Genomic DNA, 21,021 nt, shown 5'->3' with positions numbered 1-21,021 from the left:
TAGGCTTATTGAAGAAGGAGAATATAAAAAGGTACACTGGAATAAGTATATAATTTTTCAACATGCAGACACTAAAGTTTGTCTACAAGCATCAAGAACAATCAGGAAATCATGTTCTTGCCAAACTGACAAAATAAGGTGCCAGTAATAGACCCCAAACAAATTGAGCTGCTTGATCTGTCAGATAAGGAATTAAAAATACCTGTGTTCAGAAAGTTCAGTGAACTTCAAGAAAATACAGAGAAACAATTCAAAAATTAGAGAAGTTGAATAAGTTTTAAAGATTAAACAGAAGTTCTAGAGATAAAAAATACAGAACAATATTAAAAATGCAATAGAAAGCATCAACAGTACAGTTGATCAAAATAAGAATGAGCCATCTGGTGGAGCCCTCAGTCACTCGGTCACCCCCTTAAATCAACACCAGCATGATTCCATGACAGCTAGAAATTAAAACAGAAGGAAGTCCCCCTCTGTAAGACCTCTTAAGAATCCAGTCAAAAAGAACTTCTAGAAAGATCACTACTAGCCAACAATCACTGAAGCTCCTTCTCCCTTCCCCTCAGTGCAAACAAGGGGATTGGGGTGCTAGGGACCTGTGCCGGGAATGGTGTCTAACCAGAATCTGTGACTAGGATAAGGGTGGAGAGCTCTATGCAGGTCGTTGGCTAGATCAGACAGAGCTAGCAAGAGAGCAGCTTTGGCCCCTAACAGAGGAAAGTAGATTCACCAGGCCCCGTCCATTGACACAGAGGGGGAGGGGGTACCATGGAAAGTCCAGGGATCACAGGGCTATACCAGAGGGAAGCTGCCTGAATAGCCACTTACATGGAGTACCAGGTCCAGCATGATGGCAGTTGCCCACAGAGGGCTGCAAGAATAAGTTCCTTGAATACCCCAGGAAACATAAGCTGAAGGCAGCTGCAAAGATAGAAAATTACAAGAGTAAAGATAATAGGAAGTGGCTGCTCCCAGCCTTAACTGAGCCCAGCCTGACTTGTAATCACAACTGGCAAGTAAAGAAAGAACAGTTTGTGGGCTGGGGATGTGGCTCAAGAGGTAGCGCGCTCGCCTGTCATGCGTGCGGCCCGGGTTCGATCCTCAGCACCACATACAAACAAAGATGTTGTGTCCACCGAGAACTAAAAAAATAAATAAATATTTAAAAAAAAAAAAAAAAAAAAAAAAAAAAAGAAAGAACAGTTTGGATATTGACAAGATGTTACATCAGACATAGTAAACACATGGAATCAATGCCAGCCATTAAAAACCTCAGGTAGGAGAAACTACCGTCTAGGTGAACCACCTTCAATAAGTACTCCTGAGAGAGGCATCAGCCAGGGAAATACTTCTGCATCACAGAACACCTGCAGAAAATCCACAACCAGAGATCCTGTGCTCACAGACAGCCACCAGGATCTACATCACAATGAAAAGGATCTTATAGAGGGGAGCATATATATATGGTGACCCACAGAAATCACAGGGACAATGCAGAGCCTGCATCCTGAACTACAGCACACAATAGAAACAACCAAGTGACAACACAGCACCCTCCAAACAATCAGTTGCAGGCCCCTGAGCTGACAAACCAGAAGCAGCTGGTAGGAAATTCATAGTAATTAGGAACTGGCTCCTTTATCCCTGTAACTCTGGGGAGATCCAAAGCCAAAGACTAATGGATATCTGCTATATGTCCAACCCCCAATGAAACCCAAACCCAAGATTCAACAGAATTATTTTCACCTTGACATGGTTTACTATAAACTCTAACATCAACTTTGATCATTTCAATAACTCTTTAACTTGAATAATAATTGTTACCCCAACAGCAAACACAGTACCTTCACTGATTTGAATCATGTCATGTAATGATATAAAGCACTAATTGGAATCAATAATCCTTTGTTTTCCTATCTCTAGGAAATAGAGATAGGAAATACTTGCTCCTCGTGTCTGCTACTCAACCTCTTCCATTATCAGCTACTACCTCAAATACCATGCATTCATCTATTTCTCCTTTCTACCTTGGTATGAATTAGTCTTTTACTCCTTTTCTTTTAGTTTTGTTTCAGACTCTCTCTTTTACCCTCTCCTTTTTGCCCAATCTCTATTCCTGCCCCCACTTTTAGCCCTCATATAAGTTTATAGTAAGATTACTGAATTTAATAACCAACTTTTGACCTATTTCAGAACCTTATTACATATTTATAACTAGATTTGAGAAACCATAAAGAACAATACTAACACATTTTTATTTCTTTTATTAAAATACTTCTTAGTGGGTTGGAGTTGTGGCTCAGCGGTAGACTGCTTGCCTCACGTTTGAGGCCCTAGGTTCAATCCTAGGCTAGAAAATAAATAAATAAAATAAAGGTATTGTGTCCAACTACAACGAAAATACAAATATTTTTTAAAATATTTTTTTAGTTGTTTATGGACCTTTATTTTTTTATTTATTTATTTACATGTAGTGCTGAACATCGAACCAGATGTGTCACGTACTAGGCAAGTGCTCTTCCACTGAGCTATAATCCCAGCCCACGTTTTTATTTTTTATGATGATGAAGAACAAGGCTTGGTTGTAAAATGATTATAGTAAATAGGGTTCAGCGGCATCTCTCTTCAAGTAGTGCTGATGCAGAGGTCACACACTGACTTAAAATATTATTATCTGGAGATTCACCCAACCCAGGGGTCTTAAGAGAAAGAAGCTCACAAAATAGTCCTTTGCTTAAAATAAGAAGACAGGCTATACCTATACATGGGTAGACATACAGACAATGTGAAAAGGCAAGAAAACAAACTATCCTAAACAGGACATCATGCTACAACAACAGACTTAATTGAAACTACAGTGGTGAAAACTACAGAAGATGTAAAGAGTAAAATCAGAGAGCAAATACAGAAAGTGAAAGATTATTTCAATAAAGAGATATAAATCTGAAAAAGAAACAAACAGAAATCCTTGAAATGAAAGAATCAATAAACCAAATGAAAAATTCAGTGGCAAGCATTATTAATAGATTAGACCACTCTGAAGATGATTTTCAGTCCTCAAAGACAAAGAATATAATTTTTAAATAAAGTTGACCATACATAAAGGATGTTAAGAGACCATGAACAGAACTTGAAGAAATATGGGATAACGTGAAAAGACCAAATATTAGATTTATCAAGATAGACAAAGGATCAAGAAACAAACCAAAGGAATGCACAATCTTTTCAATGAAATCATATCAGAAAATTCCCAAAAATAAAGAATGAGACAAAAAGTCAGATACAGGAAGCTTACAGGACCCCAAATATACAAAATTATTACAAAAGACATAGATGAGGCACATTATTATGAAAATGACTAACATACAGAAAAAGGCTGCCAGGCAAAACATTAGGTCACATATAGAGGGAACCCATCTGGATCTCAGCTGATTTCTCACGTCAGACCCTGAAAGCTAAGTCTTAGAATATTATATACCAAGCTTTGAAAGTCAATGGATGTCAGCCAAGAATAATACACCCAGCAAAATTAAGCTTCAGAACTGATAATGAAATGAAAAGTTTCCCTGATGAACAAAAGTTAAAAGAATTCACAACTTGGGCTGTGATTTTAGCTCAGTGGTAGAGCGCTTGCCTCACAAGCATGAGACACTGGGTTCAATCCTCAAAACCACATAAAAATAATTAAATAAAGATATTGTGTCCATCTGCAAGTAAAAAATAAATTTTAAAAAAAGGTGCTGTGGGTCTATATGTGACTGCATGACCAATGTAATTCTGCAACCTGTACACTCAGAAAAGTGAAAAAATTATATCCCATCTGATTCAAATGTATGATATGTCAAGATCATTGTACTGACACGTGTAACTAATTAAAACAAATTTTTAAAAAAGGAATTCACAACTAGACTGGGGCTGTGGCACAGTGGTAGAGTGCTTGCTTAGCACATGTGAGGCACTGGGTTCAATCCTTAGTACCACATAAAAATAAAAGCATTGTGTCCATCTACAACTAAATAAAAACATTTAAAAAAAGGAATTCATAACTAGAAAGCCTGCACTGCAAAAAATACTCAATAAAATGTTTCATGAAGAAGTAATGAAAAATAAAAGTGAAAATCAGCAAAGGGAGGAACTACATTGCAAGAATAGTCAATGAAAGGAGAAATTAATTCAAATAAAAACCAGAAATAAATCAAAATTTCGGGGAATAAAAATCATTTCTCAGTAACAACACTGAATGTAAATGGCCTGAACTCATCAATCAAAACACAGACTGCCAGATTGGATTAAAAAACAAGAGCCAATAATGTGTTATCTCCAAGAGACTTGACTCATAGGCAAAGAAATCCACAGACTGGGGGAAAAAAAAACTTATCATTCATACAGATTCTGTAAAAGAGCAGGGGTTTCTAGCCTCATATCAGATAAAGTGGACTTCAAGCCAAAATTAATCAAAAGGGATAAAGAAGGACATTTCATACTGCTTAAGGTAACTGTACATCAACAAGACATAACAATCATAAATATTTGTGCCCCTAACAATGGAGCATTTACATACATCAAACAAACCCTTCTCAATTTCAAGAGTCAAACAAACTACAACAATAATAATAATACTGGATGATTTTAACATCTCTCTCTCTCACCACTGGATAGATGCTCCAAACAAAGACTAAATAAAGAAGCTATAGAAATAAAAAATACAATTACTTTTAGACTTTAGATTTTAAAGACACATATAGAATATTTCATCAATCAATAACTGAATATGCTTTCTTCTCAGCAGCACACGGATTCTTCTCTAAAATAAACCGTACCTTAGACCACAAAGCAACTCCTAGCAAATACAAAAGAAAAAATAGCTATAATACCTTGCATTCAATCAAATCATAATGTAATGAAATCTAAAATCAATGAGAAAATTAAAAATAGAAGCTACTAAATAATATGCTATTGAATGACTAATGAATAGCAGAAGAAATCAGGAATGAAACAAAAAAAATACTTAGAGGTAAATGAGAATAGTGATACAGCATATCAAAACCACTGAGACACTATAAAGGCAGTTCTAAGAAGAAAGTTCACTCCACTGAGTTCATTCACTAAAAGAACAGAAAGTCAACAAATAAATATCCTAAGTTTACATCTCAAAGCCTGAGAAAAAGAAGAACAAGTTATTTTCGTCTGTACCAAAAGCAGTACAGACAGAAAATAATTAAAATCAGAGATGAAATTGAAACAACAACAAAAAAATTCAAAACAAGATGAAAGAAAAGTTGTTTTCTGAAAAAATAAATAAATAAAATGATAAAGCCTTAGCCACATTAACAAAAAGAGAGAAAACACAAATTACTAAAATTCATGATGAAAAAAAATATCACAACAGATACTACTGAAATACAGACCATAAACAGAAACTATTTAAAAAATTTATATTCTAACACAGTAAAAAATCTTGAAGACATGGACAAATTTCTAGAGACATACAGCCTACCCAAATTGAATCAGGACACAGAAAATTTAAACAGATCAATTTCAAGCAATGAAACTGAAGATGCCATGAAAAGCCTACCAACTAAGAAAAGCCCAGGACCAGATGGATTCTAAGCTGAATTCCACAAGACCTTTAGAGAATTAATACTCCTCAAATTATTCCATGAAACAGAAAAGGAGGAAACCCTTTCACACTCATTCTATGGAGCTAATATTCACCCTCATACCACAACCATACAAAGACACAAAAAGGAAAGAAAACTTCAGACCAATATCCTTGATGAACACAAATGCAAAAATCCTCAATAAAATATTGGCAATCACTTATAAAAACATATGAAAAAGATAGTGCATCATGATCAAGTGGGGTTCATCCTAGTGATGTAATGCTGATTCAACACTTGAAAATCAATAAACATAATTCATCATCAGATCAATAGACTAAGAGACAAAAATCACATGATTATTTCAATACATGTAGAAAACACACTTGACAAAATACAGCATCCATTCATGTTCAAAACACTAGAAAAACTAGGGAAAGTAGAAACATATCTTAACATTGTAAAAGCTATCTATGTTAAATCCAAGGTCAACATCATTCTAAAAGGAGAAAAATTGAAAACATTCCCTCTAAATACTGGAATAAGACACGGATGCCACTTTTTACCGCTTCTATTCAACACAGTACTGTAAACTCTAGCCAATGAAATTAGACCGACAAAAGAAACTAAAGGGAAACCAATAGGAAAAGAAGAGCTCAAACTATCCCTATTTGGGAACAACATGATTCTAAATTTAGAAGACCAAAAAAAACTACACTAGAAAACTTCTAGAACTCATAAGTGAATTCAGCAAAATTGAGGACATAAAATTAACACCCATAAATCAACTGCATTCCTACACATCAGTGATGAATCAACTACAGGAGAAATTAGGAGAATTATCCTATTCATAATATCCTTAAAAAATAAAATATTTGGAAATCAATCTAACAAGAGGTGAAAGATCTCTACAGTGAAAACTACACAACAATAAAGAAATTGAACAAGCCTTAGAAGATGGGAAGACCTCCCATGTTCTTGGATAGACAGAATTTACATTGTCAAAATGGCCATAATACCAAAAGTACTATACAGATTCAATGCAATTCCCATCAAAATTTCAATGATGTTCTTCACAGAACTAGAAAAAGGAGTTATAAAATTCATTAGGACAAATAAGAGGCCCAGAATAGCCAAAGCAACCCTTGGGAAGAAAAGAGAAGCAGGAGGCATCACAATACTGGACCTCAAATTATCTTACAGAGTTATGGAAACAAAAACAGCATGGTAGCACCAAAACAAATATGAAGACCAATGGAAGAAAACAGAGGACACAGAGAATAATCCACATAAACAAAATTACTTCATACTAATACAAAGAAGCCAAAAACACACACTGAAAAAAAGAGCCATTTTAAAAAATGGTGATGGGTAAAATGGAAATCCATGTATAAAATTTAACCTCCATCTCTCACCTCGCACAAAACTCAAAGTGGATCAAAGACCTGAGAATTATACCAGAAACCCTGAACCTGCTAGAAGAAAATTAAGCCCAAAACTCCATCCAACATATTGGCTCAGGAAATAACTTCCTTAACAAGACTCCTAAAGCACAAGAGATAAAATCACTAAGTAGGATGGCATCAAATTAAAAAGCATCTACAGAGAAAAAAACAAAACAAAACAGGAACACGAAGAGATATCAGAATGTGAGAAAATCTTTGCCAACTAATCCTCAGATATAGCATTAATATCCAGGATATACAAAGAACATTTTTTAAAAACTTAATACCAAAAAACAATCCAATCAATAAATGGGCTAAAGAACTAAAAAGACAGTTCTCAAAAAATACAAAGGTCAACAAATATATGGAAAAATTTTCCATGTCTCTAGCAATTAGGAAAATGCAAATTAAAATTACATTGAGATTTCATCTCATTCCATTCAGAATGGCAATTATCAAGAATACAAATAACAAATGTTGGTGAGGATATAGGGGGAAAGGCACATTGTTAGTAGGACTGCAAATTATTGTAACCACTTGGTAACCACTTGGTATGTCGATTCCAAAAAACTAGGAATGGATCCACCATATGACCCAGCTATCCCACTCCTTGGTATATACGTAAAGGATTAAAAATCAGTGGAAAATTACCCCATTCAAAATAGCCTCAAAAAAATATAAAATAAAGTACTTGGGAATCAACAAAAGAGGTCAAAGACCTCCACAATGAAAACTACAAAACACTAAAGAAAGAAATTGAAGATGGAAAGATCTCCCATGCTCTTGGAAAGGCAAAATTAATATTCTCAAAATGGCCATACTACTCAAAGCACTATACAGATTCAATGTGATTCCAATTAAAATCCCAATGTCATTCCTTATAGAAATAGAAAAGGCAATCATGAAATTCATCTGGAAAAATAAGAGACACAGATTATACTTAGCAAGAAGAGTGAAGCAGAAGGCAATACAACACCAGACGTTAAACAATACTGCAAAGTTATAGGAACAAAAATGGCATGGTATTGGCACCAAAAGAGACATGGAGACCAATGGTACAAAATAGAGGACACAGAGACAAACCCACATAAATACAATTATACATACTAGACAAAGGTGCCAAAAACATACATTGGATAAAAGTAAGCCTCTTTAACAAATGCTGGGAGAACTGGAAATCCATTTGCAGCAAAATGAAAATGAACCCCTAACTCTCACCATGCACAAAACTCAACTCAAAGTGGATCAAGGATCTAGGAATTAGTCCAGACACCCTGTGCCTAATAGAGGAAAAAGCAGGCCAAAATCTTCATCATGTCGGATTAGGCCCCAACTTCCTTAACAAGACTCCTATAGTGCAAGAAATAAAATCAAGAATCAATAAATGGATGGATTTAAATTGAAAAACTTCCTCTCAGAAAAAAAAAAAAAAAACAATCAATGAGGTGAATAGAGAGCCTACATTTTGGGAGCAAATTTTTGCCATGCACACATCAGATATTCAGGATATAAAAGAACTCAAAAAACTTAACACCAAAAAAATCCAAACAATTCCATCAATAAATGGACTAAGTATTTGACCCAGCTATCCCACTCCTCTATACACAAAGGACTTAAAAACAGCATACTACAGGGACACAGCCACATCAATGTTTATAGCAGCATAATTCACAATAGCTAAACTGTGGAACCAAGATAGAGGCCCTTCAATAGATGCATGGATTTTTTAAAAAGTGGCATATATACACAATGGAATATTACTCAGCAATAAAAAAGAATAAAATCACGGCATTTGCAGGTAAATGGCTTGTGTTGGAGAATATAATGCTAAGTGAAGTTAGCCAATCCCTAAAAACCAAATGCCAAATGTTTGCTCTAAAATAAGAATGCTGATTCATAATGGGATTGGGGGGTGGAGCATGAGAGGATTAGATAAACTCTAGATATGGTAAAGGGGTAGGAGGGGAAGGGAGAAGGCATGGGGTACAAAAGACTCTGGAATGAGATAGACATCAGTGGCCTAAATACATGTATAAAGACATGAATGGTGTGACTATACTTTGTGTACACCAGAGATAAAAATTTGTGTTCAATATGAATATGAATTGTAATGCATTCTGCTGTCATATATAACAAATTAGAATGAAAAATAAATTTTAAAAAATGGGCTAAGGAGCTGAACAGACATTTCTCAAAAGAAGCTATACATTCGATTAATAAATACATGAAAAAATGTTGACCATCTCTAGTAATTAGATAAATGCAAATCAAAACTACTCTTAAGATTTCATCTCACACCAGTCAGAATGGCAGTTACCAAGAATACAGATAATAATAAATGTTAGCAAGAATGTGGGGAAAAGATCTAAAAGTATTATGCCAATAAAGAAAAAAAAACCTTAAAATCTAAATGACTTTATTGATATTCCTCAACTTTTTGTTTTGTTTTGTTAGAAATCCTAGTTTTAGCTTATAGTAGATTCCATCTCTTCCTATTTCAGGGAAGTCTAGGATTTCCCCTATATTTATGTATCATAAAGAACATATGCCAACTGGCATTATTATATTCCTACCCATCTTATTCACAGTCTATTTTACAGACAAATTGATACTATTTCACATATCCTTTACTGTCTTCTAAGAAAAAGAAAACTAAGGCCTCTAGAAAAGAGAGGCAGAAAGCAGGAGGAGATCTGGCCCAATTTGTTTGTGGGCTCTACAGATTCCTACAAATTAAATATTTCATGTTCAGTTACCTCAACAAATAAATTAGAGGCCTGTTTCAAACAATCCTAATAGACTACTGTTACAAGACATGAACCTACATGGGACCAACTCAATCATGGTAAAAGTGTGTACAAAACCCGGCCTTTTCATCTTTCTGGTCCTGGTTCTGCATTTTCAAAATGACGTAAACTAAGTTGTCTCTTTTGTCCTTTCCAATTATATTAGTTTGTGTACTTTACGCCATCCTCCAGTCTAGTCAACAATGCAAACAGTTCTCCTTTTCTTAATTAACTAGTTGGTTGCATGCTATGGCAGTACATTAATAATAAAATTTATTTTTAAAATAGAGTCTAAATTATTCAGGTTTATTTTTCCAAAGTATAAATTATTCAAGTTCATCTCATCATCATTCATTCTTAGCAATTAAAAGAAATCAGCCAGGTAAAGTAACACAGCCCAAACAGTTCAGGATTTTAATACCACAAGCTCAAAGTTAGGTATCTGCACTTTACCTAAATTTTCTCCATTTACTCCAATTATATTTTTCAAAATTGTGCTTGTTCTTTCTTACCTCCTTCCTATTTATTAAAACCTTTTTAGAACTTTCAAACCAGATGGTCTCTTTCCACAGCTTATTATTATTATTATTATCATCATCATCATCATCATAGTATAACATATAATATAATCTGTAACAGAACATATAGCATATATTATATCACATATAATAGCATAATAGTTTTATTACTATAATAGTGGGATAACAATTTCCGCATAGAGAACACATTGATATTATACTGAACTGAACAGAATAAAATGACTCTCCTGGACAACTAAAAATACAATTTAAAAGAGTACCAGTAACCAATACTTTAACTTTCTTTGACTTCTGACATTCATACTTAGAACTCTGACACTAATCAGTAGAAATAAAACTAATAAATATCTGTGAGATTAAATCAAAAACAAAACAAAAACCATAAAATGCTTGGTAGGTTTTTGTTAAATTACTGTTTAAACCAAAAATGTAGCTGTGAGACAATAGCATTATTCCTTAAGATAAAACTTACTTGTTTACATGCTAAAAATAAAATATTTAAGATTATTAAACTTTTCAGAATTTATGGTGAGCTTACATACACAGCTATTTGAAAATGGGTTTACTGCTAACTCCATTTTGAACTTGAATGTTGAAAGATAAATTGGAAGATTTCCTTAATCAGAAATTGGACAGTAATCATACCTTCACTAATTTAAATATTTCGTAAACTATTCCATTCATTTTGTGATTTAAAAATACTGTATTATTTTGTTTTCAACTAATAGATAAAATTATATATATTTATGGAGTCACCTATCTATAGTATGTAATGTTTAAATTAAGGCAAACATACCAATCTCCTCCAACCCTTACCATTTCTTTATGTTGAAACTTAAAAAAATCCTAGTTTATAAAAAATATATGACATTATCATTATCATTATGTATAGCCACCCTACTATGCAAAATACCAGCAGAATTTCTTTCTCCTATCTAATGTTAAGTTAGTAATAACTAATCAATGTTTGCTTACCCTGGCCACCCTCCTTTGCCCAGCTTCTGGTGACCACTATTTCACTCTCTTAGATTCTGTATGAGATCATGCAGTATTTTTCTTTCTGTGTCTGGCTTATTTCATGTAACATGATGACCTCCAGTCCATTCATGTTGCTACAACAAAGGATTTCATTCTTTTTTATGGCCAAATGGTATTAATTATGTTCCACAGCTTCTCTATTTATTCATCAATTGATGGATACATGAGGTAATTATATTTCTTGGCTATTGGGTGTAGTGCTATAATAAACATATAGCTGCAGTTGTCTCTTCAACATATAATTTTATTTCCTTTGGATATATACCCAACAGTGGCACTTCAGTATCACATTGCAATTCTATATATTCTTAATTTTTTTGAGAAAACACCATATTGTTTTCCAAAAAGGTTCAATTAAATTACATTTCAACCAATTGTGTACAGAGTTTCCTTTTCTGTATTCTCAGCAATACTTTTTACATTTTGTCTTTCTTATAACAGCCATTCTAACTGGAGTAAGATGATATCTCATTGTGGTTTGATATGCATTTCCTTGATATTAGTGACATTGAGCTTTTTTTTCATGTACCTGTTGGCCATAGTATATCTTTTTTTGAGAAATGTCTGTTTGGGTCTATTCCCGGTTATTAACAGATTTTGTTTTGTTTTTGTTTCTGTGTTTTTGCTATTGAGTTCTTTATATATTCTGGACATTAACCCCTGGTCAGATATAGTTTATAAATATTTTCTTGTATTCTATAGGCTGTCTCTTTATGATTTTGATTGTTTCCGTCAATTTTTTAATAACAAAGAAAATCTTCTCCATATCATTATATAGGGTATAAATCAACAATACTATCACTATAATATTATCATTACAGTATATGCTAATAAACATTTAAATACTAGAATGGGGGTTATACTGCTAAATAAACCATTCACTCATTCATGCACCTAACAAATGTTTACTGTGCAATATTGTATAAGGCACCATGCTACAACACACAAAAATGAAAATAGAGATGCTTGTATCCATTGGCACAAGTCCTAAAACTGAAAAGTACATGACAACAGAACCACCATGTATATCTACAGATTCCAATACAGACTCCACTGCACAACTTTACATGTGTTGCTCATATGCATAACATTGAAAATAGGGCCCTTACAATAGTGGCACCATTGAGGAACCCTTCTAGGAAATTGCCCTGCAATCCATATAATTCAAAGGGCAATGACATGATCATAACATAGAATCAAACTGTACTACTTCAAGAATTATTGTTGGAACCTTTTACCTCCTTTGGGACCGCGGCCATTATTGGGTGTTGGCTGAGGTAGCCTCATGGGTTCTTCCAGACCATTTTCCGTATACGTGACCTGGCTGGATTGGCACACGCAGGCTTTTCTGACCTTAGCCCTGCCTAATGGTTTAATCTGAAATCTGCCTAGGCCCCTTAGTGATAGTGACATAACTGCCCCTTATTGGTTCTCGCTACTGTCTCTTCTTACCCCCTCCTATCACTATATAACCTTGTCCCTGACACAATAAAGTTGAGATTGCTGTACCTCTATGGTTGACTCAATTCCGGACTCAGTGTGATTCTTGGCCAGGCTGGGTGGTGGGCCGGGTCACAACATTTACCCTCTCGCTCAGCCCCTCGGAGACGACAGGCTGGTCATGCCTGTCTCCCACGTACCTTTGTTGCAAGGAGCAACAAATTATCATCTAAGTGATAGTGTTCTATCTTCAAATACTTCTTTAATTTGTCAGAAAAAATCTCAAAGGCACAAGGTCATGGGTTCAATTCCCAGTGCATGCGTGCGCGCACACACACACACAAAGAAAAAGAGAAAGAAAGAAAGAAAAAAGTAACTAAAGACTCTTATTTAAAACAGCACATTCACATCGATAGACTTAAACATAAGAATCATATGATCATCTCAATAGACGCAGAAAAAGCATTTGACAACATATAGCACCCCGTTATGTTCAAAACACTAGAAAAACTAGGGATAACAGGAACATAGTTCAACATCATAAAGGGTATCTATGCTAAGCCCAGGCCAACATCATTCTAAATGGAGAAAAAATTAAAGGCATTCCCTCTAAAAACTGAAGCAAGACAGGATGCCTTCTTTCACCACTTCTATTTAACATAGTTCTTGAAACACTGAACAGAACAATTAGATGAAAGAAATTAAAGGGATATGGATAGGTAAATAAGAACTCAAATTAGCACTATTTGAGGACGATATGACTCTATACCTAGAAGACCCCAAAATGCCATAAGAAAACTTCTAGAACTAGTAAATAAATTCATCACTATACCAGAACTTAAACTGTACTACTGAGCAATAGTAACAAAAACAGCATAGTATTGGCACCAAAACAGACTGGTAGACCAACGGTACAGAATAGAGGACATAGAGACTAACCCACAAAACTACAATTATCTTATTAATATAAGATAATTATCTTATTAATATAAGATAATTAATATAAGATAATGACAAAGGTGTCAAGAACATGCACTGGAGAAAAGATAGCCTCTTCAACAAATGGTGCTGGGAAAACTGAAAATCTATATGCAACAGAATGAGATTAAAGCCCTATCTCTCACTATGCACAAAACTCAACTCAAAATGGATCAAGGACTTAGGAAAACAACCAGAGACCCTGTGTCTACTAGAAGAAAAAATAGGCCCTAATCTCCATCATATACCATTAGGCCCCAACTTCCTTAATAAGACTCCTGTGGCACAAGAATTAAAATCAAAAACCAATAAATGGGATCGACTCAAACTAAAAAGTTTCTTCTCAGCAAAAGAAACCATCTGTGAGATGAATAGAGAGCCAACATCCTGGAAGCAAATCTTTACCTCTCACACATCAGATAGAGCACTAATCTGTAGGGTATATAAAGAACTAAAAAAGTTAAACACCAAAAAATAAATAAATAAATAGCCCAATCAATAAATGGGCCAAGGACCTGAACAGACACTTCTCAGAAGATGATATACAATCAATCAACAAATACATGAAAAAATGTTCATCGTCACTAGCAATTAGAGAAATGCAAATCAAAACCACCCTAATATTTCATCTCACTCCAGTCAGAATGGCAGCTATTATGAAGACAAACAACAATAAGTGTTGGCGAGGATATGGAGGAAAAGGTTCACTTATACATTCTGGTGGGAATGCAATGGTGCAGCCATTATGGAAAGCAGTATGGAGACTTCTTGGAAAACTGAGAATGGAACCACCATTTGACCCAGCTATCCCTCTCCTTGGACTATACCCAAAGGACTTAAAAACAGCATACTACAGGGACACAGCCACATCAATGTTTATAGCAGCACAATTCACAATAGCTAAACTGTGGAACCAACCTAGATGCCCTTCAATAGATGAATGGATAAAAAAAAAAAAGTGGCATATATACACAATGGAATATTACTCAGCAATAAGAGAGAACAAAATCATGGCATTTTCAGGTAAATGGATGGAGTTAGAGAACATAATGCTAAGTGAAGTTAGCCAATCCCAAAAAACTAAATGCCAAATGTTTTCTTTGATATAAGGAGGATGATTCATAGAGGGACAGGGATGGGAGCGTGGGAGGAATAGACGAACTCTAGATAGGGCAGAGGGGTTGGAGGGGAAGGGAGGGGGCATGGGGTTATTAATGATGGTGAAAATGTGATGATCATTATTATCCAAAGTACATATATGAGGAAAGGAATTGGTATAAATATACTATGTACACAACCAGAGATATAAAAAATTGTACTCTATATGTGTAATAAGAGTTGTAATGCATTCCACTGTCATATATAAATAAAAAATAAAAAAATAAAACAGCACATGCAAAAATGGTAAATGCTAGGGCCTACATGATAAACTTTATTTGCTTAAATTGCTTAAGTTGATTTCTAATGCTGATATATCAAACTAATTTCAATTCTGAATAAATAATTTCAGTTTTAAAAAGGCCAAATAAGTTGCTTAAAATTATACTGCAGACCCGAAACAATATACATCTAATGAGATAATATGGAACTAAAAGTTTGTCATCTTAGACATACAACCTATGATAGTCTACCTCCAACATGATCCCTAATAATTCCTGCCTCCAGGTAATCACATTTTTCTGTGTAACTCAAACTAGAATTGGTATAACAGAATATGGCACACATGATAGTACATAACATTTGAGATTTGACTATAAAGGGCATCATGGCTTCTATAGTAGGTAGCCATTTATTCTCTACCTGCCCACCTCAATGTGGGAGAAGTCATCTGCCATGTTGTGAGCCCTCATGATAAGGAACTGAGGCTTACCAATAACCACATGAATGAGCTTGAAAGTATATCATCTAGCTACAGTCAAGCCTCCAGGTGATTAAAAACTTGGCTTCTAGCTTCACTGCAACCTCATGAGAAACCCTGAGCCATAACCACCCAGTCAACGCTTCTGGATCCCTAACCTCTAACAATTCCTGCCATGACAAATTGTAACTAGTGGTTTTAAACAATATAATTTACTATTTCACAGTTCTGTAGAAGTCCAGTAGGCTCAACTTGCTTTCTCTGCTCTGGGTGTCACAGCCTAAAATCAAGGTGTTGGCTAACTCCTTTACTTACTGGAGGCCCTGGGGGAGAGAAAATCTGTTCATTCAGGGTTCTGGCAGAATTCATCCCATGTAGTTTTAAGAAAAAAACTTTCTTGACTAGCTGTCAACTACGGATATTCTCAGCTTCCAGAGACCACTCACATTCCTTGGTGCTTTGCCCCCTACCTCCATTTCACATTTCACACTTTGAATGTCAAATGCTTCATCTCTCTGATTTCTACTAGGAAAAATTCTCCATATTTAAGGTCTTACATACTAGACTGCACCCACACAGATGATCCAGGATCATCTCCTCATCTAAGGGTCTATAATCATCATAACAATATTTTTAAAGTCTCTTTGCCCACAGGTTTTGGGAAATAGGACATGAACATTTTAGAAGGACATTATTCTCCCTGCCATACCTTAAGGAACAGCATGATTTAATAAATCCTTGTTGCTTTAAACTTTTTAATTTGTTACACAGTAACAGATAACTAATACACATACCAAGAGAAAAATACCTTAAATTATAAACCCACATAGAGTTACATAAAAGGTGTACAAAATTTCACATATTTCATACATACATACACATACCTGACAGGTATAATGCTAAGCATTTTCTCATATGGTATCTTGTAAATTTTATCAATAACCATATATTATTATTTACAAGACAAAACTCCTAGTCATTGGTAGAATTTAGATTAAATCCCAGTTATTTCAAATTGAAGCTACATTTATGATACCTACTTCTCTTTTTCTCTTATAAGGTTTCAAGTTATGACATTTTAAGAATTAGATTTTTATTCTAATTTTAATGTCTTCAAAAGTAGGTTTCCACAAATTTATTTTATTCTTATTGTTACCTTTGTCTTCAAATAAACGTGAAATGTTTTATTGCTGAACTTGAAAACTGAAATTACTTCTTCACTGAAAGGGACATATGGAAAATGCAATTATACTAGTATTCACCTTCATCCCAGTGCTTATATGAGTACCATATTCCCAATGCTATTTTCCTGAGGTTATCAATCCTTTTTCCCTAAATCCTAAGCCCACTTTTCAATTCATCTTATCTGAAGTCTCAGAACAGATGGCAGATTGACTACCATCTTTTCTTGGCATCCATCTATTCATATCATCCCACCTCACTTGCCACTGCCTCTTAGCCACTTGTGTCATCATCTTCTCCTATGCTCACCTGCTCTATATTAGAGTAACTCAAGGGCTTTATTTTCACCATTTTAGGGGGATACAACTCCATACTTTTTCATATTCAATTGCCATTTGTATGTGGCAGCTCTCAAATTTGTATCTTCTGTTCCTTTCTTTCTCCTGGACTCCAAATCCACATCTGCAGTATCTATACTTGAGAGTCCAAGAAGACCTCAAATTCAACATGTTCTATTACTTACAAACATCTGTCACAAAACCATTCCTCCTAAAAGCTGTCACTCAGTGAGAAGCTCCTCCAGCCACTTAATTTGACAAGTCAATCCGGCTTCTCTCAAACCTCATATCCCCTTAAAATGAATCCACTACTTTTTCCATCATCGATGCTTCTCCTTTAATTCTTACCAGCATCAAATGCTAAGTAGCAAACCGAGATTCCATGTCTCTAATTATGCTCCCATATTCCAATCCATTTGATATTGTTGTCAGAGTCATCTTCCTAAAATTCAAGCCTGATTTCATTACTCTCATTATTGGAGTCATTACAGCTCTCCTGTAAAACTTTGAATTTTCTAAAATGGCTTGCACAACCATTTCCTAACTGTCTTCTCTTCCTATCAATACTCCTCTGCACTTCTCATATCTTCCTCAAATTTCTTCAGAGAAAGGATACCTGGTACTCTTTTACCAATCTCAACTAACACCTATCTCCTTGATCTACCTAATACTTTAATATAATTCATATCTCAGCTTATCTATTTCCTCTGAAACAATTTTCTTGGTCATATCCCTCACGTCCCTCTAGATTAGTGCCCTTCCTATGGGATTTCTTAGCATCTTATACTTAACCCTTAATATTGTGCTTACTGTATACTGTTATGGCACATTTATTTGTGACAGAAAGCATGTGTCTCAAAGAATGTACTAAATAGCTCTTAAATGTCTAACCAGGAGTGGGCGCTGGGGCGGTGAAAGAAGGGACAGGGGCGGGCTCTCGCGGATCCTGCAAAGGATACTCGGAGGCCAGCCCGGCACGACTGAAGCAAACCTCGCTTGAGAGAGAGCGGAAGATGGCGGCAAATAGAGTGCACCACTCCCGTGTACCGCGTCACTGCGCAGGTGAATAACAAGTTAGAACGGCCAAAAGCTATCTTGTTAGGAATTTCCAGCCAAATTGGGGTGCACCGAAACCTAGAGGAAGGATTTCCATCGCCTGAGGATCGGTTACTGGGGCTCAACCGCGAGTGAACCGTGCGCCTGGAGATTCAGGCTGATTTATCAGCGGACCACCCCGCCCCGCTGCTAGAGACGGCGGCGGGCCGGGAAACACCGTGCTAGCAATGCAGAGAAACGGTGCTGCAGATTCTGTGGGCTCCGGCCGGCTGTGCCCTCACTGTGCTCCAGGCTGAGTACTGGGTTTGAGATGGGGGAAGGAAGCAGTCCAGTTCTGTCCTCCACACCGGACAGCACATCAAGGAACCCAGAGGCCACCATCTTGGAGAGCTGACGTCACCATCGCCAGTTTTCGACAGATTGCAGCTCATTCAGCGATAGAACAGCATGACCACCCAGATTACGTACAACTTACGAAATGCAAATAGATGAATACTACGAATCGGTCTACAGTCCGCCTAAGCCCTTAACTACCCCCAAGTACTCCTGTCTATTCTCTTGTTAATATCCGCCTGCATTTGAGCAACCCCACAAAGAAGCTAACATATACTAACCTCCATACCATCAAATCGCCCAACCTCAACAAAAAATCCTAACTTCAAACCTCAATTCTATATATGCCATCAAAATCTGTAGGCCTTTAATGAAACTAATGAATTTACCTTAAATCACGATTAAATCCATCATCTCTAAACATTGCCTCCCAACACAAAGGAGAGATATTGGAACTATAAAAACCAAAACAAATTTAAAGAAGAAAACAGAAACACAGCAGTCAAACAGAGTTGGAAAGTAACGTGACCACCATGAAAAAACAAGGGAAAAAAGGATTACAAACAATGCAGGACAACATAAATTCACAGGAGAACCTAGAGGCATCAGAAAAATGGACAGAGAAAGAACTCAAGGCATACCTAACTCATATGGAACAGAATCTTAGAGAAGACTTTAGACAGCAAGTCCAAACAATGAAAGTATACTTTGAAAACGAATTACATGAGCAAATTCAAATGGCAAAAAATGAGCTCTACCAGGAGATAGAGATTTTTTTTAAAAAAATCAAATAGTAATCCTAGAAATGCAGGAAACCATAAACCAAATTAAAAACTCAAACTAGAATATTACAAATAGATTAGATCAAATAGAAGTCAGAACATCAGTTAATGAAGACAAAGTTTATCAACTTGAAAAGAATATAGTCAACATAGAAAGGATGCTTAAATCTCACGAGCAATCTATCCAAGAGATATGGGATGTCATAAAAAAACCAAACTTGAGAGTCATTGGGAGAGAAGAAGGTATAGAGGTTCAAACCAAAGCAATGGACAACCTATTAAATGAAATAATCCTAGAAAACTACCCAGAGATGAAAGATGGAATGGATTGCCAAACATTCCAAACCATAATAGACCAATTCCAAGACATATAATTATGAAGATAGCCAACATACAGAACAAGGAGAGGATATTAAAAGCTACGAGAGAAAGGAGGCAGATTACATTCAGGGGTAAACCAATCAGGTTAACGGCTGATTTTTCATCACAGACGTTGAAAGCAAGAAGATCCTGGAACAAAGTATTTCAAACGCTGAAAAATAATGGATTCCAACCAAGAATACTGTATCCAGCAAAATTAAGCTTCAGATTTGACAATGAAATTAAAATATTTCAAGATAAACAAAAGTTAAAAGAATTTGCAGCCAGAAAACCAGCACTGCAAGGCATTTTGAGCAAAACACTACAAGAAGAGGAATGAAAAACAGCACACAAAACTAACAGTGGGAGGTAACTCAGTAAAGGGAAGAAAAAAATAACCAAAAAGGAAAAACTAGCCAAATTAAAATAAATAAATAAATAAACATGACTGGAAGTACAAACCATATATCAATAGTAACCTTAAACGTTAATGGCTTAAATTCACCAATCAAGAGACATAGGCTAGTAACCTGGATTAAAAAAACAAATCCAACAATATGCTGCCTTCAGGAGACTCATATGATAGGAAAAGACATACACAGGCTGAAGGTGAAAGATTGGGAAAAATCATACCACTCACATGGTCCTCAGAAGCAAGCAGGAGTGGCCATACTCATATCGTATAAAATCAACTTCAAACCTAAGTTAATCAAAAGGGATGAAGAAGGACACTATATACTGTTAAAAGGAACCATCCACCAACAAGACATAACAATTATCAATATGTATGCACCAAACAATGGAGCTTCAACGTTCATAAAACAAACTCTCCTCAAGTTCAAGAGTCAAATAGACCACAACACAATAATTATGGGTAACATCAACACACCGCTCTCTCCATTGGACAGATCCTCCAGACAAAAGCTGAATAAAGAAACTATAGAACTCAATAACACAATCAATAACCTAGACTTAACCAACATATATAGACTATATCAACCATCATCAAGTGGATACACGTTCTTCTCAGCAGCACATGGATCCTTCTCAAAGATAGACCATATATTATGCCATAGGTCAACTCTTAGTAAATATAAAGGTGTGGAGAAAATACCATGCATCTTATCTGATCATAACGGAATGAAACTGGAAATCAATGATAAAATAGGGAAGGAAAAAATCCTGCGTCACCTGGAAAATGAACAATATGTTACTAAATGATCAATGGGTTACAGAAGACATAAAGGAGGAAATGAAAAAATTCTTAGAGATAAATGAAAATACAG

The 21,021-nt window shown here is 35.5% G+C and overlaps 1 protein-coding gene across 5 annotated transcripts in view; it reads right to left on the bottom strand.

The window, feature by feature from the left end:
• Positions 1-21,021, bottom strand: part of Cog5 (component of oligomeric golgi complex 5) — a 374,945-nt gene that overhangs the window by 253,706 nt on the left and 100,218 nt on the right. For 4 of the 5 annotated variants that reach the window (XM_046422370.2, XM_046422368.2, XM_046422371.2 and 1 more), the window contains one exon: positions 829-921. The exons of the other annotated variant lie outside the window; for it this stretch is intronic. In XM_046422370.2, coding sequence (XP_046278326.1) covers positions 829-921 — 93 coding nt within the window. The remainder of the gene's footprint in view (positions 1-828; positions 922-21,021) is intronic. 5 annotated transcript variants of the gene reach the window in all.

The sequence above is a fragment of the Marmota monax genome, unplaced genomic scaffold (assembly GCF_021218885.2).
Source record: "Marmota monax isolate L192 unplaced genomic scaffold, Marmota_monax_Labrador192_F-V1.1 WCK01_AAM20220418_F8-fsc00027, whole genome shotgun sequence".
Classification (NCBI taxonomy): Eukaryota; Metazoa; Chordata; class Mammalia; order Rodentia; family Sciuridae; genus Marmota; species Marmota monax.
This window is presented reverse-complemented; position numbering and strand designations above follow the sequence as displayed.